This window comes from Myxocyprinus asiaticus, chromosome 28, assembly GCF_019703515.2.
Source record: "Myxocyprinus asiaticus isolate MX2 ecotype Aquarium Trade chromosome 28, UBuf_Myxa_2, whole genome shotgun sequence".
Taxonomy (NCBI): domain Eukaryota; kingdom Metazoa; phylum Chordata; class Actinopteri; order Cypriniformes; family Catostomidae; genus Myxocyprinus; species Myxocyprinus asiaticus.
This window is the reverse complement of record NC_059371.1, coordinates 42,987,881-43,013,002: the sequence shown is the minus strand read 5'-3', so window position 1 is coordinate 43,013,002 and position 25,122 is coordinate 42,987,881. Positions and strand designations below refer to the sequence as shown.

At 41.0% G+C, this 25,122-nt stretch overlaps 2 protein-coding genes and 1 long non-coding RNA gene across 4 annotated transcripts in view; 2 read left to right on the top strand and 1 right to left on the bottom strand.

Annotated features, from left to right (window-relative positions):
* LOC127418577 (zinc finger protein 721-like) overlaps positions 1-25,122 on the bottom strand; it is a 620,351-nt gene that overhangs the window by 546,967 nt on the left and 48,262 nt on the right. Inside the window, exons 1-2 of one of the 2 annotated variants that reach the window (XM_051659199.1) lie at positions 7,894-8,075; positions 4,741-5,200 (exon numbers count right to left, since the gene is read on the bottom strand). The exons of the other annotated variant lie outside the window; for it this stretch is intronic. Of the exons in view, the coding sequence (XP_051515159.1) occupies positions 4,741-5,200; positions 7,894-7,986 (553 nt within the window). The 5' untranslated portion in view covers positions 7,987-8,075. Of the gene's footprint in view, positions 1-4,740; positions 5,201-7,893; positions 8,076-25,122 lie in introns of those variants that run through there. 2 annotated transcript variants of the gene reach the window in all.
* Positions 1-25,122, top strand: part of LOC127418652 (uncharacterized) — a 70,734-nt gene that overhangs the window by 4,130 nt on the left and 41,482 nt on the right. The gene's annotated exons all lie outside the window — the stretch shown is intronic.
* The window catches only part of LOC127418643 (VID27-like protein), a 36,814-nt gene continuing 28,666 nt past the window's right edge, over positions 16,975-25,122 (top strand). Inside the window, exon 1 of the mRNA XM_051659307.1 lies at positions 16,975-17,453. Coding sequence (XP_051515267.1) covers positions 17,129-17,453 — 325 coding nt within the window. The 5' untranslated portion in view covers positions 16,975-17,128. The remainder of the gene's footprint in view (positions 17,454-25,122) is intronic.

Genomic DNA, 25,122 nt, shown 5'->3' with positions numbered 1-25,122 from the left:
GTACTGCATAAAAAATGCAGTAGCTGTCTGAACGTGACATTGTCTGATTTACCTCAGTGCTCGTGAGGAAATGAACATTAACAGTGACAGTAAAACACCTTGCTTTCACGTGTTGCCTGAAGAAATGGATCTGCTTCTTTCAGCTCGTTTTTATTGGTGCATTTCTTCTTGCACTGACTGACATTACGACAAAGAATGCGCACGCCAAGTGACTGACGTCATTGCCATGGTAACCAGATACATTTCAGCTTATTTACTGAAAGTTGAGAATGAAAGTATCATCAAATCAATGTGCAACATGACAAAATTGCTTCTCTTTTCTGCAAACAATAGCACAGACAATAGCAAGAAATTGCATGAAAACAATCAGTGAGCCTACCAGACTGAAACCAGGACATAAAAAATATACTTACAAATAAATACAAATGTCACAAATAATGTAAAACACATTGAACGTACCAAACTGAGTGCTCAAACTTTCAGCTCTTCTTCTTCTTGTGTTTTCTGGTGGTTTGTATTAAAACAAAAAAATTTTAACCACTCCACATATTTACTATTAGCAAACTATAGTTTTGGCAAGTCATTTAGGACATCTACTTTTTGCAGGACATGAGTAATTTTTCCAACAATTGTTTACAGACAGATTGTTTCACTTTTAATTGACTATATCACAATTCCAGTGGGTAAGAATTTACATACACTAAGTTAACTGCCTTTAAGCAGCTTGGAAAATTCTAGAAAATGATGTCAAGCCTTTAGACAATTAGCTTCTGATAGGAGGTCTACTATCATACCATTCAGGAAGGAGATGCATTCTGTCTCCTAGAGATGAACGTAGTTTGGTGCAAAAAGTTCAAATCAATCCCAGAACAATGGCAAAGGTACTTGTAAAGATGCTGGAGGAAACAGGTAGACAGGTATCTATATCCACAGTAAAACGAGTCCTGTATCGACATAACCTGAAAGGCTGCTCAGCAAGGAAGAAGCCACTGCTCCAAAACCACCAAAAAAAAAAAAAAAAAAAAAACAGACTAGTTTGCAAGTGCACATGGGGACAAAGATCTTAATTTTTGGAGAAATGTCCTCTGGTCTGATGAAACAAAAATGTAACTGTTTGGCCATAATGACCATCATTATGTTTGGAGGAAAAAGGGTGAGGCTTGCAAGCCGAAGAACACCATCCCATCCGTGAAGCATGGAGGTGGCAGCATCATGTTGTGGGGGTGCTTTGCTGCAGGAGGGACTGGTGCACTTCACAAAATAGATAGCTTCATGAGGAAGGAAAATTGTGTGGATATATTGAAGCAATACCTCAAGAGATCAGCCAAAATTTAAAGCTCAGTCACAAATGGGTCTTCCAAATGGACAATGACCCCAAGCATACCTCCAAAGTTGTGGCAAAATGGCTTAAGGACAACAAAGTCAAGATATTGGAGTTGTCATCACAAAGCCCTGACCTCAATCTAATAGAACATTTGTGGGCAGAACTGACAAAGCGTGTGCAAGCAAGGAGGCCTACAAACCTGACTCAGTTACACCAGTTCTGTCTGGAGGAATGGGCCAAAATTCCAAAAACTTATTGTGAGAAGCTTGTGGAAGGCTACCCAAAATGTTTGACCCAAGTTAAACAATTTAAAGGCAATGCTACCACATACTAACAAAGTGGATGTAAACTTCTGACCCACTGGGAATGTGATGAAAGAAATAAAAGCTGAAATAAATCATTCTCTCTACTATTATTCTGACATTTCATATTCTTAAAATAGTGATCCTAACTGATCTAAGACAGGGAAAGTTTTCTACGATTAAATGTCAGGAATTGTGAAAAACTGAGTTTAAATGCATTTGGCTAAGGTGTATGTAAACTTCTGAATTCAACTGTAGAAAAACAGTGCAGACGCATGTGTAGAATAATCAAATATTTTGGTATTCATATAGTGTCGTGTCAAACGGTTAACCGAATGTCGGCTATCCATACACATCCCTATTAGTTAGCTTGAAAAAATGAACTCTATAGAAGAGAATATTTTAAATATCATTACTGTCAGAGATGCGACAATAGATGCAGAGTAGATAAAACAATTTCAGAGTATTTTAGCCGGTGGAAGCGCAATCTCCACGAAATGCAACGGAAATTAATACTAACTATTTTGTTAAGTAAACTTCAAAATCAAAAGTAACGGTCAGTATCTGGTGTGGCCACCAGCTGCACTAAATACTGCAGTGCATCTCCTCCTCATGGACTGCACCAGATTTGCCAGTTCTTGCTGTGAGATGTTACCCCACTCTTCCATCAAGGCACTTGCAAGTTCCTGGACATTTCTGGGGGGAATGACCCTAGCCCTCACCCTCCGATCCAACAGGTCTTTGACGTGCTCAATGGGATTGAGATCCAGGCTCTTCGCTGGCCATGGCAGAACACTGACATTCCTGTCTTGCTGGAAATCACGCACAGAACGAGCAGTATGGCTTGTGGCATTGTCATGTCAGGATGAGTCTGCAGGAAGGGTACCACATGAGGGAGGAGGATGTCTTCTTTGTAACGCACAGCGTTGAGATTGCCTGCAATGACAACAAGCTCAGTCCGTGACACACCGCCCCAGACCATGACAGACCCTCCACCTCCAAATCGATCCCACTCCAGAGTACAGGCCTCTGTGTAACCCTCAGTCCTTCGACAAAAAACGCGAGTCTGACCATCACCCCTGGTGAGACAAAACCGTGACTCGTCAGTGAAGAGCACTTTTTGCCAGTCCTGTCTTGTCCAGCGAAGGTGGGTTTGTGCCCATAGTTGTTGCCGGTGATGTCTGGTAAGGACCTGCCTTACAACACGCATACAAGCCCTCGGTCCAGCCTCTCTCAGCCTATTGCGGACAGTCTGAGCACTGATGGAGGGATTGTGCATTCCTGGTGTAACTCGGGCAATTGTTGTTGCCATCCTGTACCTGTCCTGCAGGTGTGATATTCAGACATACCGATCTTGTGCAGGTGTTGTTACACGTGGTCTGCCACTGCGAGGATGATCAGCTGTCCTTCCTGTCTCCCTGTAGCGCATCTCACAGTACGGACATTGCAATTTATTGCCATGGCCACATCTGCAGTCCACATGCCTAAGGCACGTTCACGCAGATGAGCAGGGACCCTTGGCATCTTTCTTTTGGTGTTTTTCAGAGTCAAAGTTCTCTTTAGTGTCCTTTTTATAACTGTGACCTTAATTGCCAACCGTCTGTAAGCTGTTAGTGTCTTAATGACCGTTCCACAGGTGCATGTTCATTAATTGGTTATGGTTCTTTGAACAAGCATGGAACCCTTTAAACCCTTTACAATAAAGATCTGTACATTTATTTTGATTTTTACAAAATTATCTTTAAAATACAGTGTCCTGAAAAAGGGACGTTTCTCTTTTGCTGAGTTTACTAGGATTTTTGGGGGGGGGGGGTGTCCTGAGGTGTGGTGACCGTGGTATAAGCAGAGGAATTGACTTTGGCCTCTGGGTGTGCATTATTTTTCAGTAATTTAATGGGCCGGAGTCAATTATTCTTCACTTAAATCACAGATTTTAACTGGATGATTATACTAAATGATCCAGCTAAGTGAGTACAGTGAGCGGTACTTAACGGATTGTGTTTATATTAATACCTCAACAAAATAGCCATTTTGACCAAATCTTTAAGTATATACATTATATTTTACAGTTTAGGCACATATCCATATTACCAATAGCGCTCTGAGAGCACACACAAATAAAGAACACACACAGGAGTTGCCTGTCAGTCAGTCAAACAGCATGTGGGCACCAAAATATAAAGTGATCTTTAAAGGTGCACTCAGCAATTCCTGAGAAACAGTGTTGATAAACACACCCCTCCCTCAGTGCTCCTTTGGAAGCCCCCCCCCCCCCCCCCATGCACGCAAGATGGTTTTACCCACACCAGCTCCAGATACTCACATCTCTCCTGCTACTAAATCTAACATCACAACAACATCATATATGGGTTCTGTGTAACATAGCAAAATTTATGTTACCCACCTATCGAGAAGAAAAAGAGCAACTTCTGCATCTGTCTTCAAGCCTTTTACTCCCGGAGGTCTCTCCACTGCTGAAAAGCCTCGCCGATGTTGATGTGGCTTCTAGCCCTCGACTTATCATAATCCTTCTTTTTTAGTTTATATTCGTCTGACCTTTTTTGCATCAGCCAGATTTGCCATCGCTCTTCTAATTCATTGCCCTCTCCCTCTGCCCCCACCCCCATCCTGTGCATGCGCAAGAACCACCCCCGGTTGCAGATTGGCTGGAGTAGTGTCTGTGTACAAATACTAGATTTTTTTTTTTCAGCCCACCCACAGAACGAACAGCTAGCAGACTGTGAGGAGATATTTGCAGAATTTGACCAAAAATGTATTGGATTAGAATTGAATGCACCTTTAAGATTCTTGTTATCTTGAAGTTTCTCTCTCTACTCTCCATTTTAACCTGTTAATGAGATCATCAAATGGTTGTCCCGTGATCGACACAAGGAAAAACCCCTGATTTATACAATCAATACTGCATTTCATGATAATATTCATATAGACTGAATGTTACCCTCAGTCACCATTCACTTTTTACAATTTTTTTTCTAAACAAAGTAAATGGTGACTGAAACTTACATTCTACCTAACATCTCCTTTTGTGTCACATATTCTGACATGAAAGTTGATTGTCATGAAAAATGACAACAGAGAAGAAAAAAAGCATACCTGAAAGAATAAAATCATCATCATCACTCTGTTGTTCCTCTGCTGTGTTTTCATCATAATCTTCATCACTCTGTTGTTCTTCTGCTGTGGTTTCATCATCATCATCACTCTTTTGTTCCTCTGCTGTGTTTTTTCCTCTCATCTTTATCAGGTTCCTGCAGTCCAGCAGCTTCACTGAACACATCTTCACTGGTGTCTGCAGCATCTGCTGTTCATCATCATCTTCATCAGTCTGTTGTTCCTCTGTTGTGTTTTCTTCTTTTATCTCCTCCTGCTTCACTTCAATCTTCACTGGTGTCTGCAGCATCTGCTGTTCATCATCATCTTCATCACTCTGTTGTTCTTCTGTTGTATTTTCTTCTTTTATCTCCTCCTGCTTCACTTCAATCTTCACTGGTGTCTGCAGCATCTGCTGTTCTCCAGCGTGAATCACATCCACCTGCTCTCTCATGATGAACATCTGAACACAAAAACATCATCATTATAATGGATTGACATTCATCAAACTCTAAAAGATTATTATATGATTATACATAAGAACAGATCTGTTAAACAAATTAACAACTTCTGAGATGGTATAAATATAAATGTGAGTGTTTGGTTTCATTACACTATGTAACACAGTTTTTGTTCCTGGGTAGTAAGTGTTATTTCCTAATTGCTTATGCCTCAAAAGTATAGAAAATGGCTATTATTCCCAACAAACTTTGCTTTCATGACCAGGACAGTAATATTTTGAAATGTACCTATTTCCAATGAGAAAACAGGCAAACTTGTGTCTTTTCGTTCACATAAAGTCAGGGAAAAAAAACGACATATGAATCCAAATTAACATATTTATACTAAATACAAAAGACTACAAAAGATTTAGAAGTGAGTAGTTTTTTTGAGTACTTTTCACGAATCAGCCCCCAAATGTAGTCTCCCATCATGTTCTCATTATACTGTCCTTGGTAGCGGCGTTCAACGTCCAGTATATCCTGATGGAAGTGCTCGTCTTGCTGCTCCGAGTATGCTCCCATGTTCTCCTTGAATTTATCAAGATGAGCATCAAGGATATGGACTTTGAGGGACATCCTACAGCCCAGTATGCCGTAGTTCTTCACCAGAGTCTCAACCAGCTCCACATCGTTTTCGGCTTTGTGATTGCCCAGGAAGCCCCAAACCACTGCGACAAAGCTGTTCCAAGCCACTTTCTCATTACTAGTGGGCTTCTCGGGGAATTCACTGCACTCCAGGATCTTCTTTATCTGTGGTCCGATGAAGACACCAGCTTTGACCTTTGCCTAAGACAGCTTAGGGAAGAAGTATTGAAGGTACTTGAAGGCTGCTGACTCCTTATCTAGAGCTCTGACAAATTGATTCATAAGGCCCACTTTGATGTGCAGTGGTGGCATCAGCACCTTCTGGGGGTCCACCAGTGGCTCCCACTTGACGTCGTTCCTCCCCACAGAGAACTCGGTCCACTGTGGCCAGTCCCGCTTGTGGTAGTGCGCCTTGATGTCCATGCTGTCCCAAAGGCAAAGATAGCAGGGAAACTTGGTAAAGCCGCCTTGGAGACCCATCAGGAATGCGACCATTTTTAAGTCTCCTATGACCTCCCATCATACTTCAAGGCATCCAGCAAGGTCCTGATGCTGTTATAATCCTCTTTGAGGTGCACCGAGTGAGCCAGGGGAAGAGACGGTTACTTGTTACCATTATGGTGCAACACAGCTTTGAGGCTCCTGGATGAGCTGTCAATGAAGAGGCGCCACTCATTCTGGTTACAGGCGATTCCGATTGCCTCGAACAGACTGGTCACATTGTGGCAGAAGCAGAGCCCATCTTGATGGGTGAAGAAGCTGGAAAAAGGTTGGAGACACTTCCTCTGATCTGCGACTTACACACTTTCATCCAACAAGTTCCACTGCTTGAGCCTAGACGTCAAAAGCTCGGCAATGGACTTGGTGAGACCAAGATCTAATCAAGTCATTGAGGTCTTTTTGGTTGGGGTAGTATGGGTTTCTTTCCTCAGCTCCACCTCTGAAATCCCTCAAAGTCCATATCCTTGATGCTCATCTTGATAAACTCGAGAACATGGGAGCATACTTGGAGGAGCAAGACGAGCACTTCCATCAGGATATACTGGACTTTGAACGCCGCTACCAAGGACAGTATAACGTGAACATGATGGGAGACTACATTTGGGGGGTGATTCATGAAAGTGATTTACAGTAGTCATTTTTGCATTACTTTAGTATAAATACATGTTAATTTGGATTCATATGTTGTTTTTTTCTGACTTTATGTGAATGAAATGACACATTTGCCTGTTTTCTCATTGGAAACAGGTACATTTCAAAATATCACGGTCCTGGTCACAAAAGCAAAGTTTGTGGGGAATAATAACCATTTTCTATACTTTTGAGGCATATGCAATTAGGAAATAACACTTACTACCCAGGAAAAAAAAAATAAATAAATATATATATATATTGTTACACAGTGTTATGACAGCAAAATTAAAACATACCAAATATATAAAAATATCACAATCGTGTTTATGTAAATGTAAATGTATGTGTGTATACACACATACACACACTTTACAGAAAAAAAGGCTGGACTACAAACAGCCCGTTTCTTGTAGTTCTTGAGCAGTGTTGTCTGTGGGAGAGAATAACTCCCTTTTGCACTTTGTAACTTTGCAGACCTTTTACATGCATGAAGAGCTATATTACACACTAAAGGAAAGGTAAAATCCCCAAAAACATAATAGGGCCTCTTTACATAAAATAAATAAAAATGTACAAATGTTCAGGGGTTTTTGTGGATATATGAGTTAATTAGACACAATTTTACAGGTATTAATCTTTAATACAAGTATATGTTTACATGACAGTTTAGGGTTATCATTACAGTGAGATTGCTCCTCACTGTTAGGAAAGCATGATACTGGTATTAAAACTCATTAAAGAGCAAAAACCTCTGACATTTCCAGTGGACTTTATTTAATAATAGGATCAAATGGGCAGATTCAATTAATATCAAAAATGAAAATATATGTATATATGCCAACACGAGAATCTTAACTTAAAGTGCTTGAGTTTAGTCACAGACAGAAAGTGTAAATAATCTACTGGTTCTTAACTGTTTTGTTGTTTTTCTCACCTCTTGCATGTGACCAGTAACACAACAAACTACATCAGATGATAATGAGCTTCTTTTAAAGTCATTAAAACACCAAAGAGAGAAAAACAACATGCAGAGAAAAATCTAGATCTCTCAATGTAAAACACACAAAACTCGTACCGATTTTAAAACTGAAACAGTGTAGTGGATCTCAGGGCTTCTTCTTCTTCTTCTTTGGGGTTTTATAGCAGTTGACATCCGGAATGTTGCATTACTGCCACCTCCTGTTCACCTCTTACCAAAGTCGCTTGTCCAGTCCAGTCTTTTCCAGAAAATTAAATAGACACTTCCTCCCTTGTTTACTGTCTGTACATTCTAGAATACTTTTAATATTGTCCTCTGTCCATCTTATTTTCTGTAGCTGGATCAAAATTACTTGTCTTACTTGGTTGAATTTCTCAGACATAAGAATATGCTCATCTGTCTCATATTCCTGGCATTGAGTGCACAAACCTGTTGGATGTTTTCCCATGATGTGAAGTGTACCATTAAGATTGCTATATCCCGTTCTAAGTCTGCTTATTATTACTTAATAAGCTCTCTCCGTTTCATTTCTGTATTTCTTGCAATACCTACTCTGCTTTGTATTGAGTATAAATGTATCCCTTTTACTATATTATCCCATTGTTGTTCCATTTTTTATTTATTTTCCTCCATACAGTGACTGCTTTCTTTTTTGACTGCTTTTTTTTTTTTTTTTTTTTGGCCAATTTGTCTGCTCTTTCATTACCCTGAATAGCTGAATGGGCTGGGACCCACATGAATGAGACATTTTCCCCCTGTCTAGTTATTCTTGAATAGTTGAACAAAATTTCATAGAGCAGATGCTGATGGTTTCTGGTTGCACCTGATTTGATGCTTACAAGAGCAGCTATAGAATCACTACATACTAAGAATTTGGCACCCCTGGTTTGCTCAATCCACTCTACTGCCATCAATATGGCAAATAATTCAACAGCATAGACACTTAGATGGTCAGACGCTCTTTTACTAAGCTCCACATGGAAACTAGGCACATTAACACCTGATCCTGTTGCATTTGATTCTAAATCTTTTGATCCATCTGTGAATACCTGAATATTGTCCTTATATTTACAATCCCTATACCTATAATACTCATCTATAATATCAGACATCTTGCTATTTCGTCTAATCTTCAGAAGTTCCATATCTACGTATGGATACTCCAGCACCCATACTGGTTTATTAGGCCATATAACAGTTTCTTCAAACTCTACAGTGGTGTGAAAAAGTGTTTGCCCCCTTCCTGATTTCTTATTTTTTTGCATGTTTGTCACACTGAAATGTTTCAGATCATCAAACAAGTTTAAATATTAGTCAAAGATAACACAAATAAACACAAAATGCAGTTTTTAAATGAAGGTTGTTATTATTAAGGGAAAACAAAATCCAAACCTACATGGCCCTGTGTGAAAAAGTGTTTGCCCCACCTGTTAAACCATAACTTAACTGTGGTTTATCACACCTGAGTTCAATTTCTCTAGCCACACCCAGGCCTGATTACTGCCACACCTGTTCTCAATCAAGAAATCACTTAAATAGGACCTGCCTGACAAAGTGAAGTAGACCAAAAGATCTTCAAAAGCTAGACATCATGCCGAGATCCAAAGAAATTCAGGAACAAATGAGAAAGAAAGTAATTGAGATCTATCAGTCTGGAAAAGGTTATAAAGCCATTTCTAAAGCTTTGGGACTCCAGAGAACCACAGTGAGAGCCATTATCCACAAATGGCGAAAACATGGAACTGTGGTGAACCTTCCCAGGAGTGGCCGGCCGACCAAAATTACCCCAAGAGCGCAGCGACGACTCATCCAAGAGGTCACAAAAGACCCCACAACAACATCCAAAGAACTGCAGGCCTCGCTTGCCTCAGTTAAGGTCAGTGTTCATGACTCCACCATAAGAAAGAGACTGGGCAAAAATGGCCTGCATGGCAGAGATCCAAGACGAAAACCACTGCTGAGCAAAAAGAACATTAAGGCTCGTCTCATTTTTGCCAGAAAACATCTTGATGATCCCCAAGACTTTTGGGAAAATACTCTGTGGACTGACGAGACAAAAGTTGAAATTTTTGGAAGGTGTGTGTCCCATTACATCTGGCGTAAAAGTAACACCGCATTTCAGAAAAAGAACATCATACCAACAGTAAAATATGGTGGTGGTAGTGTGATGGTCTGGGGCTGTTTTGCTGCTTCAGGACCTGGAAGACTTGCTGTGATAAATGGAACCATGAATTCTGCTTTCTACCAAAAAATCCTGAAGGAGAATGTCCGGCCATCTGTTCGTGACCTCAAGCTGAAGCGAACTTGGGTTCTGCAGCAGGACAATGATCCAAAACACACCAGCAAGTCCACCTCTGAATGGCTGAAGAAAACAAAATGAAGACTTTGGAGTGGCCTAGTCAAAGTCCTGACCTTAATCCAATTGAGATGCTGTGGCATGACCTTAAAAAGGCAGTTCATGCTCGAAAACCCTCCAATGTGGCTGAATTACAACAATTCTGCAAAGATGAGTGGGCCAAAATTCCTCCACAGCGCTGTAAAAGACTCATTGCAAGTTATCGCAAACGCTTGATTGCAGTTGTTGCTGCTAAGGGTGGCCCAACCAGTTATTAGGTTTAGGGGGCAATCACTTTTTCACACAGGGCCATGTAGGTTTGGATTTTGTTTTCCCTTAATAATAACAACCTTCATTTAAAAACTGCATTTTGTGTTTACTTGTGTTATCTTTGACTAATATTTAAACTTGTTTGATGATCTGAAACATTTAAGTGTGACAAACATGCAAAAAAATAAGAAATCAGGAAGGGGGCAAACACTTTTTCACACCACTGTATATCAAATACTCCTACATCTTTTGCTACTTGATCTCCTGTCCACTCAAAGCTTTCCCTATGAATCCTCTCCTTCTCCCAACATGTTTGCAACACCTTTTTTGTTGGGTGGTAATCTCTATGCCCCCTCAGATTAATCCAGTAGTTGGCTACCAAATGAATTTGGTGCAGCCCCAATGGCATTTCTCCAGCTTCCACTTGTATTGCACACACTGGGGTAGTTTTCACTGCTCCTAAACAAACTCTTAAAGCTTGGGCCTGCACAATATCTAGGTCTGCTAGCGCAGACTTTGACACTGAGCCATAAGCAATACATCCATAGTCTAATCTTATTAAACCTTATTAAAGCTGTATAAATATATTTCAAAGCAATGAAATTAGCCCCCCATTTTAATCCTGAAATGACATCTCATGACATTTATCACTTTTTTACACTTATCAACTACATATTTTATATGTTGTTTCCATGTCAAATTTGTATCCAAATATATTCCCAGGAACCGAAAACCAATTCACTTGTTCTAAACAAGTGATTTGTTTCCTTGTAAAGAACATAACCTTTGTTTTTTCAATTGAAAATTTAAAGCCCCATTTTATACCCCAACTTTCCACATGGCTGATTCCATCTTGCACTTTCTTTACTATATACTCAACATTTCTTCCTCTTTTCCATAAAGCCCCGTCATCCGCGAACAAAGATCTTCCCAAGTCTATTGTGATATTAGAGAATATATCATTAATCATAATGGAAAACAGAGTTGGGCTTAGCACGGTTCCTTGAGGTGTTCCATTTTCTACCACATATTGTTTGGAAATCTCTGTTCCCATCCTCACTTGGATAGTTCTTCTATCTAGAAAGTCAGTATATTTAAATATTTTTCCTCTAACACCCAATAAATGCATTTTGATTAGAAGTCCCTCTTCCATAGCATATCATAGGCCTTTTCAACATCAAAAAATACAGCCACTACTGTTTCTTTGTTTACTTGGGTTTTTCTTATTTCATCCTCTAAACATATTACTGGTTCCATAGTATTTCTCCCTTTCTGAAACCACTTTGATAAGATGATACCAAATTTCTACCCTCCAGTAAGTACATTAATCTCTCATTTATCATTCGTTCCATTAATTTACAGATGTGATATGTCAGAGCAATAGGTCTGTAATTTCCTGGCTTACTGTCATCCTTTCCAGGTTTCTTTATTGGAATTATTATTGCCTCTTTCCAACTTCCTGGCATTCTACCTTCTTCCCACACTTTATTATATAGCAATAGTAATTTCTCAAGACTATCCACACTTAGGTGTTTTATCATATTATAGCATATCTCTGTTATTCTAGTTTTTCCCAGTGCTCTTTTAATTTCTCCCATGTTAAAAGGAACATCTAGCTCACCATCACTATTTTCTTTCCTACATAAGACCTCCCTGTAATCAGATTTTGTTCTCCCTCTGCCTCTTCTTCCTTCTTCAGATAGATTACTAGAGCTATTTACTTTAGCAAAAGTATTTGCTATCATCTCTACTTTTTCCTTATTAGTTACTGCTGTATCATTTCCATCAACCAGCACTGGATAACTCCAGTCCTTTTTGTCCCCTCCCATCCTTTTTATCATTCTCCACACCTCTCCTACCGGAGTTTCATTTCCAATTGTGTCACAACATTTTTCCCAGCATGTTCTTTTTGCATGTCTTATTGTCCGCCTTACTACAGCCTGTGCTTGTTTATATTGATCATATCTTGGAAATGATGAGTTCTTTTCACCAATTTAAAAGCCCTGTTTCTTTTCCTCACTGCTTCCTTGCACTTATCATCCCACCACGGCATTATCTTTTAATTTATATTTCCTTTGCTCTAAGGGATAGCTTCTATTGCAGCCAAACTTATTCCCTGCTTAATTTTGTTATCTAGATCTTCTATACTCATTTCATTATTATTCTGGTTTATATAAATATTACTTATTTCCTGAAATTTTTCCCAATTAGCTTTCTCATATTTCCATTTTCCACCCAAGCTTCTATGGTCAAGGGGATTTCAATGTTTTCTTACACCATATTGGATAATGATCACTTCCTATAGTTCCTTCTTGATATACTGACCAATTGTATGCTGCTGCCATGCTGTTTGATACAAATGTAAGATCCAAAACTGATTCTTTTCCTGTATTAACATCTATTCTAGTACCACTACCGTCATTTAAACATACTAAGTTTATCTCATCTAATATTTCTTCTATTATCTGAACATTATTGTCTGTTCTTTCACTTTCACATAATGAATTGTGCCCATTAAAATCACCACACCAAACAACATTACCATTACTCTGTCCTTCTGTTTCCTTTAGTTTCCTTATCTCTAATCTTTTGCATGGATTATAATAATTTATGATTACCAACTCTTTCCTTTTAGCCCACACTTTTACTACCACATACTCTTGTTCACTACCTAAAAGTGGCACATCCTTCTCCTCCTCCCTCCTTTCTGTCTCGTCTTACTGCCACATAACCATATAATACGTAATCTAAATTTGGCTTTAGCCAGGTCTCTTGAATACACACTACATCTAGTTTTTCTTTTCTATTGACTATAAATTGTTCATTGTCCATTTGCAATCAGGCTTCTCGCGTTCCATTGTAATATTAACACTATTAATATTAACACCCTACACATGCAGACTCTTGGCTTGACTGCATTCTTAGCTCATCATTTATCTCTTCTCATTTGAATCCTACCATATTCAAATGATGTTCTGCTGCTTTCGCAATAATCTGAATCCTTTCCATTTTTGACTTGATCTCATACGTTGCGTTTATCACACCTGCTATAAAAGTCACCAACTTCTTCTTTTCCATCCATGCTAGCTCATTCACCATCATTTGTTCTTCAGTAATTCCTCCTTCCTTATTTTGTTCATATGAGATTTTTTCCTTTACTCTTACCTGTTGCTCCTCCACCTCCTTTTTATACACTTCACATCCCAAATATGCAACACTGTGATTTCCTCCACCATTGCAGCATTTTGGCTTCACTCTCTCTCCACATTTCTCAAAATCATGTTCCCCTCCACATCTAGCACATCTTCTTTTTCCCTTGCATACCTTAGCTACATGACCAAATTCCTGGCAATTAAAACATCTCATGGGTTTTATAAAGTATTCTCTTTAATAAGAAACCAAAATACACCAACTTTGGAAGTATTTTTTCCTCAAACTCTATCAGGACAGACTCTTTCATTCTCTTTGTCATTCTTTTAACATTCTTCACCATATTATTTTCCACCTTCAGGTTCTCCACTAGTTCTCTTATGTTAACACTGAGAGGAACCCCACAGATCACCCCCTTACTACCACTGAGTTGTTTTTCTCCAACTTTTACAACCTTAAACACTTAATGACACCGTCATTTTCTTTGCATCCTATTAACAGGTTTCCATCTCCTAATATTCTTGCATACTCTACTTCCCCAACCTGCCCTTTAATGATTTTTGTTAGTTTGATCGGATCAAACTTCTTAACTCCTCCTTCTCCCTCGAACCTAACTACTACATTCATCAAACCTTCCTCTGTCTTCTCACCTTCTCTTCCTTCATTCTCCGATTCACCTATGCTAGATGAGCCTTTTTTCCTCTTTTTCCTCTTTTTCCCCTTCTTGCCTTTGTCTCCTCTCCTTACCTCAGCCCATTCAATTTCCTTGCTTTCTTCCTCCTTGCTATAATCCATACTGTCACTATCGAATTCTGTCTCCCTTCCCGCCATGTTGTCTGGTGTTGCACAGAACCGTGTAACAATACCGTTCCGGACCTATACAGGCCGTCGGTCGATATTCTCACTACAAGTCCTCCACAACACCCAGTCTTACTGTTTTCCTGCTTCAGTAGTAGAAAGTTCACAGTCAGCTAATGTCCTCTCCGACGCGCGTGTCTCTCAAAAATCTCCTTCCTCACGCCGACCGTTCTCATTTCTCATAGTGGATCAGCCGCTACGAGATCAAAAGCAGATATCGCGGGCAACTGCGACCACAGCTCTTCTTCTTCTTCTTCTTCTTGTGTTTTCGGCAACTTCTGGTGAATTTCGCCTCCTGCTGGACTGCAGTGTTGATGCGTTGAAATAGTTGAAAAGCGGACTGAGCGACAGGGGTTGAACATCCCGAAGGAAGCTAACTCTTAAAGGGGCGGGATTAAAATTTCCAATACCTTTACTTTTACAGCAAAATAGACTTATAGCTGTTACTTAATAATAAAACAAAGATAATGATGAAAAAATAAGTCAACAAGTGATTAAATATACAATTCTATCCCCTTTTCTCCCCAACATGCCCAATGCTCTTTAATTCCTCATGGTGGCACAATTACACGCCTCAATCCGGGTGATGAACCTCAGTTGCCTCTGCTTCTGAGACAATCAGCAACTGGCGCCGGAACCAGTTTTGAAGTGGGAAGGCCGCAAACTGAGCTGGTTGTGATGTCATCACAACAACATTCCGCAGTCAGTATGTCCAATTTATAATATAGTTATTGTCCATTTATAATATAGAACTGGATTGCTGATGACGTCATAACAGTGAAGCCACTGCTGCAATATTGCTATACCCAAACATTGACTTAATAGGAAATCACCTTATTTCAGCGAGTAAACATTGCTCATTTAATCACTGATTTTATATCTGAAATCTGCATGCACATCCCTTCAACTCAAACATCCTACACATGTAATTATTTATTTAAAGTCAGGAATTTTTCCTGTTTCTTGAAAGCCCAAGGGACCCTTACAAAACATTTTAGTTCTGTCAAACAAGACGCAAACTAGCCACAAATTTGCCACTCATTATTTCCACATGCAAATGAGCTTGTGATTCGCTGCAAATGTTTGCCAGAAGTTTGCAGCTCTTCACTGGTAGTGGTGAACCTGCAGCACACCTTTGGCAACAATGGACAATTTGCCGCAAGATTGCCACAAAGCTCATCTGCATATGAAAATGATCAGTGGCGAATTTGTGGCAAGTTTCAAATGAACTCCCAATTTTTGCAAGGGGAGTCATCTACCGCACCTCTAAAATACTTAATAGGCAAACAGACCTGCTGAATGTAAACGAGTTCACTGAAACTGATGTAAGATACAAAAATACTTTTTCAGACTCAAGGCCGTAACCATGTCTTGAACACTGGGGGGACGGACCAAACCATTTTGGGGGTCATGGGTGTTGAGGTCACAACTATAATGGTCCTCTTTGGTTCTTTAATATAGTAAAGGCGCTGAATGCAGTTTTCCGAATAAAGGCTTGAAACGCGATAAAGGCCCATAATTTTATAATTTTTGGTTTTAAAAAATAGATGTATTTTTAAAGTTCACACTGTACAAGACACTGTATATGCATTGCTAATAATTTGCCTGTTTCAGTCATCTTTTCTTTCTTTTTTGTGCTGTCTCACAGAAAAAGACTAATATAATTTGAATTTATTTTCATCATTGATGTAATTTATATAGTAGGAAAGTCTCTGATCCATTACCCACAGTAGATAAAGTACAATCTAAGAATGCGAACCGCCAATAAAAAACAAGAAGAAGAGCTGAAAGTTTGAGTGCTCAGTTCGGTGCATGGCTCAACTTGTTTAACTTAATTTGTGATATTTGTATTTATTTTGATGTATATTTTTCTGTGCATGTTGTTTTTATCTCTTTGGTGTTTTAATGACTTAAAGAAGGTCATTATCATATGATGTAGTTTGTTTTGTTACTTGTCACATGCAAGAAGTGAGAAAAACAACAAAACAATTAAGAACCAGTAGATTATTTACACTTTCTGTGGCTAAACTTAATCACTTTAGTTAAGTTAAAATGAGTGAGGTACAATTTTAGGTGAATTTATATAGTTTCCTTTTAGTTATTTTATATTGACTACTTCAACTCGACCAACTTCACAATAATCACTTTCATATTTTGTAAAGTGTTTGTTCATTTAGACTCTGATACTCACGTGATCCTGTAGAAGATTCTGCGTCACAGAGAAATGAATAGATTTTAAAACTGTCAATACACTCTTAAAGACTGTTTTGTTTTAAACTTAAATTCTGTCATAATTATTTGACCTCCTGTTGTTCCAAACCCACATGAATTTATTCCTGTGATTTTAGAAGTTGCTCCCAATGGCAGGCTAGTGCCTTGAATGGCAGCTCTGCTGTCATTGGTGTGTGTGTGTGAATGTGTGAATGAGTCGCAGTGTAAAGCGCTATATAAGTGCAGACCATCTACCATACCGTTTCTGAAAGAACAGATCTGTTATTTTGTGTAATTATATAATAATGTTTTTGAGTTTGATGAATTATAATTGTCCATTATAATGATGATGTTTTGTGTGTTCAGATGTTCATCATGAGAGAGCAGGTGGATGTGATTCACACTGGAGAACAGCAGATGCTGCAGACACCAGTGAAGACTGAAGTGAAGCAGGAGGAGATAAAAGAAGAAAACACAACAGAGGAACAACAGAGTGATGAAGATGATGATGAACAGCAGATGCTGCAGACACCATTGAAGATGTGTTCAGTGAAGCTACTGGACTGCATGAACTTGATGAAGGTGAGAGGAGAAACCACAGCAGAGGAAGAACAGAGTGATGAAGATGATGATGAAACCACAGCAGAGGAACAACAGAGTGATAAATATGATGATGATTTTATTCCTGCAGGTATGATTCTTTCTTTGATGTTGTGTTATGTTTTTATGACAATCCTCTGTTATGTTAGAGTTTGATACAAGAAAGACAGTTTTATCACACACAGGTCAAACTAAAAAGTTCCCTGCTGTTTTTATGTTAGTTTTAGTGCTCAGTTGTCTTTTAAAAAGGTGCATGTACTGACCCTCATGTTATTTCAAACATGTATGACTTTCATTCTGTGACTAGGGCTGGGCGATATATAAACTCCTCTCACTTTCAACTTCTTTTATTTTTAGCAAACTTAACGTGTAAATATTTGTATGAACATAAAAAGATTCAACAACTAAGACATAAACTGAACAAGTTTCACAGACATGTGACAACAGAAATGGAATAATGTGTCCCTGAACAAAAGGGGGGGTCAAAATCAAAAGTAACAATCAGTATCTGGTGTGGCCATCAGCTGCATTAAGTACTCAGTGCATCTCCTCCTCATTGACTGCACCAGATTTGCCAGTTCTTGCTGTGAGATGTCACCCCACTCTTCCACCAAGGCACTTGCAAGTTCCCGAACATTTCTGGGGGGAATGGCCCTAGCCCTCACCCTCCGATACAACAGGTCCCAGACGTGCTCAATAGGATTGAGATCCAGGCTCTTCGCTGGCCATGGCAGAACACTGACATTCCTGTCTTGCAGGAAATCACGCACAGAACGAGCAGTATCACTGGTGGCATTGTCATGCTGGAGGGTCACGTCAGGATGAGCCTGCAGGAAGGGTACCACATGAGGGAGGAGGATGTCTTCCCTGTAATGCAAAGTGTTGAGATTGCCTGCATTGACAACAAGCTCAGTCCGATGATGCAGTGACACACCGCCCCAGACCATGACAGACCCTCCGCCTCCAAATTGATCCTGCTCCAGAGTACAGGCCAGAGACAAAACGGCGACTCATCAGTGAAGAGCACTTTTTGCCAGTCCTGTCTGGTCCAGCAAAGGTGGGTTTGTGCCCATAGGTGACGTTGTTGCCAGTGATGTCTGGTAAGGACTGCCTTAGAACAGGTCTACAAGCCCTCAGTCCAGCCTCTCTCAGCCTATTGCGGACAGTCTGAGTACTGATGGAGGGATTGTGTGTTCCTGGTGTAACTCGGGCAGTTGTTGTTGCCATCCTGTACCTGTCCTGTAGATGTGATATTCAGATGTACCGATCCGGTGCAGGTGTTGTTACACGTGGTCTGCCACTGCGAGGACGATCAGCTGTCCTTCCAGTCTCCCTGTAGTGTTGTCTTAGGCGTCTCACAGTACGGACATTGCAATTTATTGCCCTGGCCACATCTGCAGTCCTCATGCCTCCATGCAGCATGCCTAAGGCACATTCACGCAGATGAGCAGGGACCCTGGGCATCTTTCTTTGGTATTAGTAGTCAGTAGAAAGGTCTCTTTAGTGTCCTGAGTTTTTATAACTGTGACCTTAATTGCCTACCATCTTTTTTTTACAAAATTATCTTTAAAATACAGTGTCCTTAAAACTTTTTTTTTTTTTGCTGAGTTACCCCATGCGAGGAACAGATTCAGTGTAGTCAAGGTCACAGTGTTTGTTCATCTACTTGCATTTACTGCTCAAACAGAATACCTGAGTTTCGCTATTTCAGATCATGAAACAGGTTTGCACATGTTATGTCCCCTGTGATATTGCACAGAATTTCATAGTATGATATTTTTTATTTTATTTTTTTGCACACAGCACATGGTGTAAAACAAAGTTCTCAATTTACCAGTCGGTGTACGTTCCAACCCTCACCTATGGTCATGAGCTTTGGGTAGTGACCGAAAGAATAAGAATGTGGATACAAGCGGCCGAAATGAGCTTTCTTCATAGGGTGTCAGGGCTCACCCTAAGGGATAGGGTGCGAAGCTCTGACATCCGAGAGGGGCTCGGAGTAGAATTGCTGCTCCTCCGCATTGAAAGGAGCCAGATGAGGTGGTTCGGGCATCTGATTAGGATGCCTCCTGGACGCCTTCCTGCTGAGGTGTTTAGGGCATGTCCAACTGGGACGAGACCCAGGGGAAGACCCAGAACACGCTGGATGGATTTTTTGGCTAATATTTATGCGCCTATCGCTGATGATCAGGGCTTTTTTATAGATCTTGAAGGGATGTTGCAAACCGCTGGCACCCCTCATAATATAATATTGGGAGGAGACTTTAATCATTTGATGGATTCAGTCCTTGATCATAGTGAAGCAAAAGTGTGTAAGCCCCCTGGAGCAACAATGACGCTTCACAGGATGTGTAAAAATCTTGGACTTGTGGATATTTGGTGACTTTTGAACCCATCTGGTAGGGACTATACATTTTTTTCATCAGTCCATAAGATTTATTCTAGAATAGATTTATTTTTGATATCTAAGTCCCTCATTTCATCTGTTGTGGATTGCTCAATTGGAAACATTTTAGTCTCAGATCATGCCCTGGTGAGTCTGGAGATGTTGCCATATACAGAGAAAAAGAAATCATATAGTTGGTGCTTTAATGTGTCCCTGTTGCAAAATCCTGAATTCCAACAAATGTTAAAGACTGAAATCAATATTTATATGGAGACAACTAGTCCTCAGTATCCTCTGTGGGCGTGGCTTGGGAGGCACTTAAGGCAGTTCTTAGGGGTCAGATCATACAGTATGCCTCATTCACCAAAAAATCCAAAGCACGAGAACTCGTGGAGTTGGAAGAGAATATTAAAAGTGCAGAGTCAGAGCTGAAGCGCAGAATGTCGTTTGATGGCCTCAGAGAATTGACTAGATTGAAATACAGATTTAATGCTATTTTGTCGCGGAAAGTGGAGTTTTGGTTAGTCAGGGCAAGACAGTCATACTTTGAGTCAGGGGAGAAAGCAGGGAAGCTTTTGGCTAGATATATAAAGCAGAGAGAGTCTTTTTCTACCATTGCCTCAGTGAAATCTGCTGGTGGTGAAATATTTACCATGGCCACTGATATTAATAATGCTTTTAAAGAATTCTACTTTGATCTTTATAGTTCCACGTCTTCGTCTACTGATGAAGATATTAGAAACTTTGTGGAACCATTAAAACTTCCTAAACTGATGACTGAGCAAAGAAATTGTTTTGATTCTGAGATAAACTTGGAGGAGCTTGATGAGGTAATTAAGGCTTTACCTACTGGCAAAGCTCCGGGGCCAGATGGTTTTGCTGCTGAATTTTTTAGATCCTATGCTACAGAACTGACTCCACTTTTGTTAGAAGTTTATACTGAATCATTAAAGAATGGAAAGCTTCCTCCAACCATGACACAAGCCCGGATCAGTCTGATTCTTAAAAAGGACAAAGATTCAAGCGAGTGTAAAAGTTACCGTCCAATTTCCCTGATCCAGTTAGATGTAAAAAAAATGTCAAAAATGTTGGCTAATCGATTAAGTAAAGTTATGACTTCACTTATATATATAGATCAGGTGGGGTTTATTCGGGGCTGTAGCTCTTCTGATAACATTAGGTGTCTCATCAGTATCATGTGGTCAGTAGCGAATGATCAATCTCCGGTCGCTGCCATCTCACTTGACACCGAAAAGGCTTTTGACATGGTAGAATGGGATTATCTTTTTAAGGTTTTGGAAATATATGGGTTCGGAAGTACGTTTATTGGATGGATTAAGTTACTTTATAGACACCCAGTAGTGGCAGTACAAACAAATGGACTAATTTCAGATTATTTTACTTTGGATAGGGGCACCCGGCAGGGTTGCCCTCTTTCCCCATTATTATTCTGTCTTGCCCTGGAACCATTAGCAACTGCAATAAGAAAGGAGGATGATTTTCCAGGGGTGGTGGCGGGAGGTATGGCGCAAAAACTCTTGCTTTACGCAGATGATATTCTACTATTTGACTCTGACCCCAGTAGATCTATGCCTTGCCTCCACAGAATTATTAATTCCTTTTCTAAGTTTTCAAGATATAGAGTCAGTTCGTCTAAATCCAAAGCTTTGGCTCTGACAGCGTGCTGTTTTGTGCTATTTGCTTAGTCAGTCTTGACAGTTTTTGCTGTCTATTTTGATCTTTGTCTGTCTGTCTTTCTGCCTGCCATGTCTAGTTTGACGGATTCTGTTCTTTGCCTGACTCTACCATGGCTTCGTCTCCTGCCTCAGGCCCTTTGGTCTTGCTCACCTAACTCTCATTGCCTTCCTGGATAATGACCTCAGCCTGTCCCTTCAAGAACTCGCTATTGATCTCTGCCACTTGGTTTTTGGCTGCCTTTGTTACCGGTCCTGCTTGACCCACTCCGAACGGGACTCGAACCAGTGTCTCCGGCATGGGAGGTGGACGCATTAATGAGGAGGCTAAAGGCTACAGCCTCTAGCATCAGTTGCTAGTGCACCTCTTGAGGCCAGAGGAGTGAGGTTTACACACACTGCACAGCATGTACCAGCTGGCTACCGTTACACCTTCTCCAACTGGTTGGACTTCTGTGTGGACTTCATAACCGATTTACCACCCTCCAATGGTTACACTTGTGTTCTGGTGGCAGTCGATCGATTTTTCAAAGCCTGTTGATTGGTTATCTACTCTTGCCTGCTTCCGGACCTGTTGTTTACTATGCCCATCTGGATTGTTTTTTGCTTACCCTGTTGACTCGCTGACAGCTCCTTTTATAACCTAATCATGAATGCACTTATTATTAAAGGAATATTCCGTGTTCAATACAAGTTATGCTCAATCGACAGGATTTGTGGCATAATGTCGATTACCACAATACATTTATTTTGACTTGTCCCTCCTTTTCTTTAAAAAACACAAAGCAAAAATGGTGGTTACAGTGAGACTGTCACACCTTCACCGTCCCTGTCATTTCCATCCACACTCCAATCACTCGCCCCGAGCTTCTAATCATCTGCACACAATTTCATCAGCAATCAAGGACAGATCAAATGCTTGCCACAGCCAGTGTCTAGTCTCCATTAGGATCACACAGACCTCACTGCTCTTCTAAAGTAGCGTTATATTATACTCTTGCTCTCACTACCCATGAATCTTTCATCAGCGTTTGTCTACAACCATCTTCATTACTCTGTGCCAGTTAAGTTAATTTACTACTCACCTGTTTTTCTTGCCTCTATTTCAATAAAGTTCCTGCATCTGGGTTCACTGTCCATCTGCGTGTTGCCTTCCTGCCAGAAGACTAGACTGCTATCATGGACCCAGTGAGAGCAGATTTTCATCTCATCTCCGACGACATAGGAACGCTGGTTAATCAGTTTTGTTGAGCCCTCTCCACAACTTCATCTGTGTCCACTTCAGTCTCCCATACTGCTAACCCACAAGAGTCTGCTGGTGCACAGCCTTCAGCCACCACTCCGCTTCCTACTGCCACTTCTTCTGCCTTTTACTCTGTGAGTTCAGCCAGTCCCTTGGTCTCTCCAGCAACTCTGGTTCAGCGGAGGAATGCAATGGCTTTCTACTCCAGTACTCACTCACGATGGAGATGCAGTCCTACAGATCCCTATTGAGAGAGCTAAAATAGCTTTTATCATCTCCCTGCTCACTGGGCCAGCTTTGCAATGGGCCACCACCATATGGGAGCAGGATGGATCTGTCATTCAATCCCTTGAATCATTCATCACGCATTTAAAAGAGGTCTGTCACGGCGTTGGAGATTCCCGTGTCAACGAACAGCTCCATCGCCATCGGTAAGCGGTCAATATCCAATTATGCCATGCAGTTCAGAATCTTAGCGGCAGCTAGTCGGTGGAATGAACTGGCCCTCCTTACCACTTATTGACGGAGATTCGAACCCTCTTTAAGGCTGCAACTCTCGCCGTATGACGCCACAATGGGTTTAGAATGATTTATTCAACTTTTCATAAAAGTGGCCAATCGTATGAAATCCTGCCTGTCAGAAAATATTCCTTGTCCATTCTTGCCATCGTCCACTGTCCATCAGACCCACCATCCTGAATCCTCAGAGGAACCCATGCAAATTTACTCGTACAGTTTAATTCCCTCAGAACGCCAGCGCTGCATTCAACTCCATCTTTGCCTGTACTGTGGAGCTGTGGCTCATGCTATCCCTGAGTGTCCAGTCCATCCAAAATGTTTAACGGTGAGCTTCATAACCTGTTCCCCAATCATCAACTTGCCATTGAGCACCACTGTGACGATATCTTCTAACTCAGGCTCTGCAGGAAACTTAGTCTCAAGGGCACTCTGCCATCAACTCCACCTCTGTACGATCGCTCGCCCTGCCACGTTCCCAATCCACTCAGTAGTGGGCCAACAGTAGTTGGGTAAAGATCTCATCACTCACCAACTTCCCCAGTAACCCTTCGCATTGGCTTCAGCCATTATGATTATCTCCATCATCTCTTTTCTGGTGTTGGATGGATCAAATTTAGATGTAATCCTCAGCAGGCCATGGTTGGTGAAACATTCTCCTGTGATATCCTGGGTGTCTGGAGAGGTCCTGTCCTGGGATGAGTCCTGCTTCTGGAGATGCCTGGCTCTTCCTTGCAAATCCCTGGTGCCACTACCCACATCCTGCATCTATCTTCGCCACCTCCATAGAAAGCCTCCTGAGTGATCACAAACTTGATATCCCTTCAGTCTACCTGAACTACCGAGATGTCTTCAGCCCTCAAAGAGCTTCACAGTTACCACCTCATCAAACATGGGACTGTGTCATTGACCTGCTGCCAGGAGTTCTGTTACCATGAGGCCACATCTATCCCCTCTCACTTCCTGAACAGAAGGCCATGGAGAGGTATGTGGAGGAGGCATTCAAACATGGATACATCCGTCCCTCGACATCCCCTGCCACTTCAAGTTTTTTCATCGTGGCCAAGAAGGACGGAGTTTTGCGGCCCTGCATAGACTATTGTGCTCTGAATGAGGTCACTGTAAAGTATCTGAACACCCGTCCTTGGTCCATACTGCCCTGGAAACTCTACGGGGTGCAATGGTGTTCACCAAACTCCACCTACGTAGTGCTTACAACCTCATCCGAATACGGAAGGGGCTTCCCTACCGCCTTTATAACACCTACTGGCAACAACGAATACCGGGTGATCCCCCTATGGACTGGCCAATGCTCCCTCCATATTCCAAGGTTTCATGAATGAGATCTTCCGTGAATACCTTCATCGATTTGTCCTCATTTAAATTGACAACATCCTCATCTTCTCCCGAACCCTATCCGAACATACTCAACATGTCACACTGGTCCTGGAAAAGCTCTGTGAACATCAGTTGTTCCTTAAGGCAGAGAAGTGCACATTCCATCAGCCCTCTGTCCAGTTCCTGGCATATTACATCGGTCCCAAGGGCGTGCAGATGGACCCTGGGAAGATCCAAGCAGTATAGACATGGCCACAAACTACAACAATGAAAGACTTACAACGCTTCCTCGGATTTGCAAACTTTTACAGCAGATTTATCAGGAACTACAGTACCATCGCTGCACCTCTCACTTCCCTCCTTCGTGCCAAACCCAAATCTCTGTCCTGGTCCCCCAAGCCTGTCGCTCCTTCCAGCTACTCAAAGAGTCTTTTACAACAGCTCCAGTCCTCCAACATCCTGACCTTGTACGACCTTTCGTAGTCAAAGTGGAGGCCTCCACCACTGGCGTCGGAGCCATCCTTTCTCAGCGGCAGGAGAATCCTCCTAAGCTTCACCCATGTGCCTTCCTCTCCAGAAAACT